The sequence below is a fragment of the Gossypium hirsutum genome, chromosome A11 (assembly GCF_007990345.1).
Source record: "Gossypium hirsutum isolate 1008001.06 chromosome A11, Gossypium_hirsutum_v2.1, whole genome shotgun sequence".
Taxonomy (NCBI): domain Eukaryota; kingdom Viridiplantae; phylum Streptophyta; class Magnoliopsida; order Malvales; family Malvaceae; genus Gossypium; species Gossypium hirsutum.
Genome location: NC_053434.1, coordinates 118,993,176 through 119,003,138, shown reverse-complemented (window position 1 = coordinate 119,003,138; position 9,963 = coordinate 118,993,176). Strand labels below are relative to the sequence as shown.

General features: G+C 34.3%; 2 protein-coding genes across 2 annotated transcripts; both read left to right on the top strand.

Moving 5' to 3' along the window:
* The first annotated feature begins 242 nt into the window (after positions 1-242).
* Positions 243-2,080, top strand: LOC107962713 (disease resistance protein RPV1). The gene is made up of 2 exons (XM_016899199.2): positions 243-1,267; positions 1,494-2,080. The coding sequence occupies exons 1-2, from the start codon at positions 780-782 to the stop codon at positions 1,777-1,779; spliced, it is 774 nt and encodes a 257-aa protein (XP_016754688.1). The 5' UTR covers positions 243-779; the 3' UTR covers positions 1,780-2,080.
* Positions 1,920-2,576, top strand: LOC107962723 (TMV resistance protein N-like). The gene has a single exon (XM_016899209.2). The coding sequence runs from the start codon at positions 1,920-1,922 to the stop codon at positions 2,574-2,576; it is 657 nt and encodes a 218-aa protein (XP_016754698.1).
* Positions 2,577-9,963: the final 7,387 nt, after the last annotated feature.

The following is a 9,963-nucleotide window of genomic DNA, read 5'->3' as shown; positions in this document are numbered from 1 at the left end:
ATTTTAACATACATTTTAAATATTTTTATATTATTAAGTTATATTATTTCCTTAATATATATTATAATTTTAATTGAGCTCAAGTTAAATGTTGAGTATAAAAAATTATTTTTAATTATTCAAAAAGCAGAGTACGAAAATTACAAAGGGTGAAATGTTTACAAATATATATAGTATACATTTGTAATTCCCCATGCTATACAAAGTTCTTATTGACTTGATCACTCATATTCACATTAATCCCTATCAGTTTCATTCCCACTAACTTCTGTACTTCTCCCAAGTAATATAAGGTGTAATAAAATGTAGATTGAATGACTATGAATTATTTTGGGTTTGACGAACATATTACATAATTGTCATTCTTAGAGTTAGCTTGATGGTGAATCGAAGGTGACAGTCTGGATTTGTTCATATTTTAAGGTTACATTGGTATTCTCCTCACCTAATATACTAAACAACCTACAGTGTAAAGAGTGTGCTCAAATTGATGGTCACATACTTTAAAATTATATTTTAATTATTATTGTCATAATCTTATAATTAAACACGTAAAATACAAACCGTCCAACATTTTTAATTATTACTTATAATTAAACTAGCATCCACTTTGCCGACTCTCACCTTCTTGGAAACAACATCCATCGCTCATCTTTGACCCCTAATTTCCTCCCCTACGCTCATATACTTACTTTTCTAGTTTCGTTGTGGGTATTGGGCGATCTATTTTCTGATTTTGAACACCAGATTGAGATATTCTTGTCCTTTCATACATCCTTATGTTGTCGTTACCATCAACTTCTTCCTCCATTTCTAAAAAGAAATATGATGTTTTCTTGAGTTTTAGAGGTGAAGATACTCGCAAGAACTTCACGGATCATCTTTATGATGATCTAAAGAGGAGTGGGATCGTCACTTTCAGAGATGATCCAAAGCTGGAGGCTGGCGAAGAGATCGCACCTGAACTCTTCAATGCAATTCAGCAATCATGGTGCTCGGTAATCGTTTTTTCTGAAACCTATGCCTTTTCAGGTTGGTGCTTGGAAGAGCTTGCTGAAATTGTTAAACAAAAAAACGACATGGGACATAAGGTATTTCCAATTTTCTACAATGTGGATCCATCCGATTTAAGAAAACAGAAAGAGAGAGTTGAGGAGGCCTTTGCCAAACACGAAGAGAGATACAAGGAAGATAGAGACAAGATCCAAAGCTGGCGAAACGCTTTGACTCAAGTGGCTAACATCAAGGGATGGCATTTAAATAACAGGTAATTCTTTCTTTTCTTCTCTACTTTCTAGTTTAAGTAAAAAGTGTCATATTTGAATAAAAGAGCAAATTTTGTATTCTGGTTCCGCAACAGATCTTGCTTTCTTATTCTTGGTTCTTGTCTGCTTCCAAACAATACTATGTTTCATGATTCATTGAGATACAAAGTGCATTTGAAAGATATCAACAAAATTTTATTCAAAAAAATTAAAATTCTTTCTTCGCAGGCACGAATCAAAATTTATTAGAGACATTGTTATGAAGATATCAGCAAAACTATGTCAAACATATCCAGTTACTCATAACGACTTGGTTGGAATTAGTGAACACTTGGAGGATTTGTATTTGAAAATAAACATTGGGGAAGATGATGTCTGCATTATAGGAATTTGCGGAATGGATGGCATCGGTAAAACGACACTAGCAAGAGTTGCTTGTGATCAGTGTCGCATCTTTTTGAAGGTAAAAGCTTTCTTGCTGATATTCGAGAAGTTTCAGACAAATGCAGACTAGTTTCTTTAGAGAAACAACTTCTTTCACAGATCTTTCATGGTGAATGCTTCAACTTTTTCGATGTCCATGAAGGGAGTGCCATAATTAGTCATAGATTATCTCACAAAAAGTTTCTTGTTGTTATTGATAATGTTGATAACATGCAACACCTAAAATGCTTGGTTGGAAGGCATGATTGGTTCGGATTAGGGAGTAGAATCATTGTAACAACAAGAGACGAACATTTGCTTCAATGTTGCCAAGTTGATGATGTGTATATGCCCATAACATTGAATCCCAAAGATGCGCTTCAACTTTTCAATCTCAAAGCTTTCCATAGTGATATGGTACCGAAAGATGATTTCATTGAACTTTCTAAACATGTTGTAAATTATGCTGGTGGGCTTCCTTTAGCTCTTGAAGTTTTGGGTTCCTTTTTGTGTGGCAGAGATGCAACTCAATGGAGAAGTACAATTGAAAGACTTAAAAGAGATTCTAATAAAGAAATTCTTGATAAGCTTCGAATCAGTTTTGATGGATTGGAAGAAAGGGAGAAGAATATATTTCTAGATATAGCATGTTTCTTCAATAAGGAGGAGAAAGGGTTTGTAATCAAAATATTGGATGGTTGTGAGTTTTTTCCAGATATAGGAATTGATGTTCACATTAAAAAATCTCTCGTAAAGTCTATAACCAATATTTGTGGATGCATGACTTGTTGCAAGAAATGGGAAGAAAATTTGTTAGAGAAAAATGTGTTGATAAACCTGGAAAACGTTGCAGATTGTGGGAGGAAACGGACGTCCATCATATCCTAATAAAAAATACTGTAAGTCATTCAACAAAAATTACATACTATTTTAACAAAAGTCATTCAACAAAAGTCATTCAAGTTTAGTCTAATTAGTAGATATGACAATCCTTAAAAAGTGATATTTAGTAATTTTGAGATAAATTGTGTTTGATGCTTACAAGTATTAAAAAGAATTTGTAGAAATAAATATTTAATTTCATTGCATTAAAATCTCAAAAGTTTTATCTTACATTGTGCACCATTTATTTTATTTTCTTATTTTCTGTTCTTAATTTTTTTTAGGCTATAAAAATGATTGAACACATAATCATTGATAATAAAAGGTAATATGTATAAACTTGTATCTTTGTGTACTATAAATAATAATTTTATTTTTTTAAACTCAATATTTCAATGTTTAATTATGAAATTTATCTAGCAACATAATACTCTTTCAAAAGAATCGAGAAATATGTCTTCTTTAAATATTAATGGTATATATTTAATTATAGGTGTTTATGGGTTGGGTCGGGCCTATGCAAGGTATTTAGACCACTTTTCCAATCTCTGGCTCAGCTCAAAAAATGAGTTTACTTTTTACCTAATCCCGACCCGATTTAAGAGAAGTAAATTCAAGCCCAATCTAGATTGTCCATATTTAAATTTTTTAGATTAATTTTATTTAAAATTAATTTTAAAATATATATATTGAATACACTAAAAAAATTAAAATAAAAGTTTTCTAACACATTAAAAAGTATTTATATTAAAAAATACTACCATAAATATAATAAATATTTTATTATATTAAAGAATTATGCATGGTTTGTGGATAAAATATAAATCAAAATATTAATTCAACTTTTATTTTTGTAAGATTAGGTAATTTGACATTTGAAGTGACTGCTAGATATATATTTTTAATATGGTTAAGTTTATTTTTTTATTTTCAGAAAGAATTTTTTTATGTATTTAAAGATTTCTTAAATTATTTCACCCAAAAGAAAAAAAGAAAAAGAATAATATCTTAATTAATACCCATATTTGAATATGCATTAGATATAAGTATTGGATACGAGTACTTAACAATATCGATGCGACATAGCTTTTAGATATTGAATGTCTTTGTACGTTTTGAAGCTCATTTTTGTTTTGCTCATTCTTATTAGGGAATCAAGCAAGATACTCAATTTGGGTGTAGATACCTTCTTGAAAACGAAAAAATTGAGATTGCTCAAAGTGCTTTGCCACTCAAATTGTGATTATCTCAAATATCTTTCTAATGAACTATGGCTTTTAGATTGGAAAGGGTGTCCTTTAAGATTGTTACCTTCAAACTTTGAATCGGACAATCTTATCGTACTTCTCTTACCATATAGCTGCATTGAACAACTATGGAAGGAAAATAGAGTAAGAATTAACTCATTTGATCATTGTGTTTTAGCTTATTTTAATATAAACGATTAAAATTTGATTATGTTTTCTCTTTTCTCTCTAATTTATTGTTGTCTTAAACAACACTTGTATAAGTTGAAAATGGTGAACCTTGAAGGGTCCCAAAACCTGATCCAGACACCAGACTTTACAATAGCATCAAATCTAAAAGTTTTCATTTTGAAAGGTTATACCAAATTAGTGGATGTTCATCCATCAATTGGACTGCTTAAGAGCCTTAAACTGTTGAATTTAAGAGATTGCAAAAGTCTTAGGAGTCTTCCAACCAAAATTAGAATGGAATCTCTTGAAACATTAATTCTTTCGGGTTGCTCAAGTCTTATAAGGTTTCCAGAGATTGAAGGAAAAATGGAACATCTAAAAATTCTAGATCTTTCTGGTTGTTATAGAGTTGAAAAATTATCAGAGAATTTGCAGCAAGCAAAGTTTTGGGAAGAGCTCGACTTGAGTGAAACAGCCATAATAGAACCACCATCCTTCATTTTTCAATTTAAAAACCTTAAAGTTTTGTCTTTCAATGGGCACAAGGGACCATCATTTAAGTTACGACCAAATCTACCTTCTCTTTTCAAGGTAATCCAAGGTAGAAGGACGAATCCCATGGCTCGGATGTTGCCTTTATTGTCAGGTTTGAGTTCATTAACAATGCTAAACTAAGGAACTGCAATCTTTGTGAAGGAGATATTCCACGTGATAATTCGGGTCTATCCTATCTGGAACGACTTGATCTTAGTGGTAACAATTTCATCAGCATGCTTACATCTCTTACTCGACTCTCCAAGCTTAAAGATCTTAAATTGTCCATGTTAGAATTAAGTTACCCAAATTCTTATTTAAATAAAATACGATGGAAAATAAAATAAAAGTAAAATCCATATAGAACTAGACTTCTTTTATTTTATTTTAGAATAAGGTTTTTAAACCTTATTAAACTCCATCTATTTTATATTGATTAGGATAAGGTGTTTCAATCCTACTAGAATATGACTTTACAAGCCTATAAATAGACATAGTCTATTCCTCTTGTATTAGATTCAAATTTTCGACATAGTGAATTTTCTTCTCCTCTGCCCGTGGTGTTTTTTCCCGAAAGGGTTTCCACGTAAAATTTGTGTGTTCTTTATTTTATTTATTTTATTCTATTTTATTTTTTCACAAACTGGTATCAGAGCTTCCGGGTTATTCATCTCGATCACGGTAATGGCGTCTTTGAAGTATGAAATTTCACTGTTGGATCGCAACACCAGATTTGCGTTGTGGCAAATTAAGATGCAAGCAGTTCTTGCACAGATGGATCTGGAGGATGTTCTGCTAGGGATAGATAAGATGCCTTCGACATTAACAGATGAAGAGAAGAAGCGTAAGGATCGAAAGGCATTAACACAATTACATCTGCATTTGTCCAACGAAATTTTGCAGGATGTGATGAAAGAGAAAACTGCCGTTGCATTATGGAAGAGGCTAGAACAAATATGTATGTCGAGAACTCTAACAAGCAAGTTGCATATGAAGCAGCGTCTTTATGCTCATCGTTTGGAGGAAGGTGCGTCATGTACACGAACACTTAATAGGGTTTAAAGAAATTCTCTCAAACTTGGAGGCCATGGAGGTTCAGTATGATAAGGAAGATTTAAGGTTGATTCTACTTTGTTCGTTGCCCCCGTCTTTTTCAACCTTTAGAGACACGATTTTATATAGCCGCGAGTCTCTAATAGTTGATGAGATTTATGATTCTTTAACCTCGTATGATAAGATGAAACATCTTGTGGTTAAACCCGACTCTCAGGGAGAGGGTCTCATTGTTCGTAGGAGACAAGATCGAAATGCTGATAATGATCGTGGTAGGACACAGGAACGGAATCCTCGTGGTAAATCTAAGGGTAGATCGAAGTCTTCAAATAGAAGTAAAACTTGTAACTTCTGCAAGAAGAAAGGACACATTAAATCTGAGTGTTATAAGCTACAAAATAAGATTAAAAGAGAGGCTGCGAATCAAAAGGGAAAACAACCAGAAAATTCCGGTGAAGCTGATGTTGTAGAAGACTACAGCGATGGTGAACTTCTAGTCGCTTCTGTCAATGATTCTAAAGTAAGTGAGGAGTGGATACTTGATTCAGGTTGCACCTTCCACATGAGTCCCAATCGGGATTGATTTACAACTTACGAAACAGTGTCTGAAGGTGTTGTTTTGATGGGAAATAATGCTTCGTGTAAAATCGTAGGTATTGGAACAATTAAAGTTAAGATGTTTGATGGAGTTGTCAGAACACTTAGCGACGTACGGCATGTTCCAGAATTCAAAAGAAATTTAATTTCGTTAAGTACTCTTGATTCAAAAGGGTACAGATACACAGCTGAAAGTGGGGTTTTAAAGATTTTCAAAGGGTCCCTTGTTGTGATGAAAGGGTAGAGAAAAATTGCCAAGTTATATGTTTTGCAGGGTTCTACTGTTATTGGTGATGCAGCTGTCGCTTCCTCTTCCTTTTCAGATGATGATATTACTAAACTTTGGCATATGCGCCTAGGGCATATGAGTGAGAATGGCATGGCTGAATTAAGCAAAAGAGGACTTCTTGATGGGCAAGGAATTTGCAAACTGAATTTCTGTGAGCACTGTGTTTTTGGGAAGCAAAAGAGAGTTCGATTCACTAGAGGAATCCATAACACAAAGGAAACATTGGAGTATATTCATTCTGATCTGTGGGGGCCATCCAGAGTGCCTTCGAGAGGTGGAGCTAATTATATGCTAACCTTTATTGATGATTTTTCCAGAAAAGTTTGGGCGTTCTTCCTGAAGTAGAAAAGCGATGTGTTTTCCGCATTTAAGTCTTGGAAAATTATGATTGAAAAACAGACGGGAAAACAAATAAAATACCTCCGTACAGACAATGGCTTAGAGTTCTGTTCTGATGAGTTTAATAGATTGTGCAAGTCAGAAGGGATCATGAGACACTTGATAGTTCGCCATACTCCATAGCAAAACAGCGTTGCAGAACGAATGAACAGAACGATCATGGAGAAGGTTCGATGTATGTTGTCAAATGCCAACTTACCGAAGTCATTTTGGGCAGAAGCAGCCTCTACTGCATGTTTTTTGATCAACCGATCTCCATCCGTTGCCATTGAGAAAAAGACTCCACAAGAGGTATGGTCTGGTAATCCTGCTAATTATTCTGATTTAAAGATTTTTGGGTGTCCTGCGTATGCTCATGTTGATAATGGAAAATTGGAACCGAGATCCATTAAATGCGTTTTTCTTGGTTATAAAGCTGGTGTAAAAGGCTATAAGTTATGGTGTCCTGAAAATAGAAAAGTTGTGATTAGCAGAGATGTTGTTTTTGATGAAACTGCTATGCTACCTAACTTATCTCTTAAAGACTCTTCCAATAAAGAAAACCAAAAGCAGGTGGAGCATCAGATTAATACAGAATCAACTCCTCAAGCCAGTACAAAAATTGAGAATAGAGTTGCTTCTTCACCGCAATACTCTATCGCCAAAAACAGAACAAGAAGAGAAATTAAACCTCCAAAGAAGTATGCTGAGGCTGATCTAGTTGCTTATGCTTTAAATGTGGCTGAAGATATAGATGCGAATCAAGAGCCATTTAATTATTCTGAGGCGATTAGCTGTGAAGACTCAGAAAAGTGGATGTTTGCTATGTAAGAGGAGATGGAATCACTCCACAAAAACAGAACATGGGATCTTGTAAAACTTCCTAAAGGTAAAAAGGCTGTTCGTTGTAAATGGGTGTTTAAAAAGAAAGAAGGGACTCCAGGAGTTGAAGAACCCAGATATAAAGCAAGGCTTGTTGCAAAGGGTTACAGTCAAATTCCAAGAGTAGACTTCACAGATGTGTTCTCCCCAGTTGTTAAGTATAGTTCGATTCGAGCTTTGCTTGGTATTGTGGCCATGCATGATTTGGAGCTTGAGTAGTTAGATGTAAAAACTGCATTTCTGCAAGGAGAACTTGAGGAGGATATTTACATGCAACAACCAGAGGGTTTTACAGTCTCGAAAAAAGAGGACTATGTTTGCTTGCTGAAAAAGTCCCTTTACGGTTTGAAACAGTCACCAAGACAGTGGTACAAGAGGTTTGATTCCTTTATGACTTATCATGATTTCAAAAGAAGTAGTTTTGACAGTTTTGTCTACTTTAAGAAAAACAGTGATGGTTCTTTTGTGTATCTACTTCTTTATGTTGATGACATGTTGATGGCAACAAAAGATAAAGTAGAGATAAGAAAGGTCAAAGCCCAACTAAGTGAAGAATTTGAGATGAAAAATTTAGGACCAGCAAAGAAGATACTTGGTATGGAGATTCTTAGAGATAGAAAAGCAAGTAAATTGTACCTAAGTCAGAAGGGGTACATTGAGAAAGTTCTTTGCAGGTTTAATATGCAGAATGCTAAGCCTGTTAGTACTCCTTTAGCAGCTCATTTCAGACTTTCATCAGCTTTGTCTCCACAATCAGATGATGAGATTGAGTACATGTCACATGTTCCATATTCTAGTGCAGTAGGATCTCTCATGTATGCTATGGTTTGTTCACGTCCAGATTTATCATATGCAGTCAGTGCAGTTAGCAGATACATGGCGAATCCTGGTAAAGAACACTGGAAAGCAGTTCAGTGGATTTTAAGATACTTACGAGGTACTACTGATGTTTGCTTACAGTTTGGAAGAACTAGAGATGAAGTCATTGGGTATGTTGATGCTGATTTTGCTGGAGACCTTGATAGAAGAAGATCTCTCACAGGTTATGTCTTTACAATCGGAGGTTGTGCAATCAGTTGGAAAGCCACTTTGCAGACTACAGTCGCTTTGTCTACCACCGAAGCTGAGTACATGGCGATTACTGAGGCTTGTAAAGAAGCTGTTTGGTTGAAGGGACTCTTTAGTGAACTTAATGAGGACCTTCAAATCAGCACAGTATTTTGTGACAGTCAGAATGCCATCTTTCTTACAAAAGATCAAATGTTTCATGAGAGAACAAAACATACTGATGTTCGGTATCATTTTGTTCATGATATTATTGCTTGTGGTGATATTGTTGTGAGCAAAATTAGTACTCATGAAAATCTTGCAGATATGATGACTAAGTCACTTCCTATAACCAAGTTTGAGCATTGCTTAGACTTGGTTGGTGTTCATTGTTGAAGTTAAACCCTTAAGGGGTTTTATGGAAGAGGTGGAGAACTTGTTTATTGAAAGTTCGCGATGAAGAACTTGTTCATTGAGAATTTGTGTCAAGGTGGAGATTGTTAGAATTAAGTGACCCAAATTCTTATTTAAATAAAATACGATGGAAAATAAAATAAAAGTAAAATCCATATAGAACTAGACTTCTTTTATTTTATTTTAGAATAAGGTTTTTTAAACCTTATTAAACTCCATCTATTTTATATTGATTAGGATAAGGTGTTTCAATCCTACTAGAATATGGCTTTACAAGCCTATAAATAGACATAGTCTATTCCTCTTGTATTAGATTCAAATTTTCGACATAGTGAATTTTCTTCTCCTCTGCCCGTGGTTTTTTTCCCAAAAGGGTTTCCACGTAAAATTTGTGTGTTCTTTATTTTATTTATTTTATTCTATTTTATTTTTTCACAGTCCAAGTGCAACATGTGCACTCTTGGTGAAGCAGATATTCATAGAGATATTTCTGGTCTATCCTCTTTGACAAATCTTGATCTTAGTGGTAACAATTTCATCACTATTCCTTCGGCTCTTACTCAACTTTCCAAGTTCACAACACTTATATTGTCAGATTGCAAGATGCTTAAATCGTTTCCTGAGCTACTGTAGCACCCCCAAACCCGGCCCAGACATTAAGGCTAAATCCAACGTGCCACATTGAAGTCAAAAACCCGTGTTCCCTTTTTAGTGTTTTAAAAGCCGACTTTTGTTAAACTAACCAAGTGAATGGAAGCTGGGCACCAAGTAGGAATCTATA

Excerpts from the sequence above, each read along its gene's own strand:
- LOC107962713 (XM_016899199.2), top strand. The coding sequence starts at position 780 with ATGTTGTCGTTACCATCAACTTCTTCCTCCATTTCTAAAAAGAAATAT. Across the intron at positions 1,268-1,493 it reads GGATGGCATTTAAATAACAG|GCACGAATCAAAATTTATTA; the intron begins GTAATTCTTTCT and ends CTTTCTTCGCAG.
- LOC107962723 (XM_016899209.2), top strand. The coding sequence starts at position 1,920 with ATGCAACACCTAAAATGCTTGGTTGGAAGGCATGATTGGTTCGGATTA.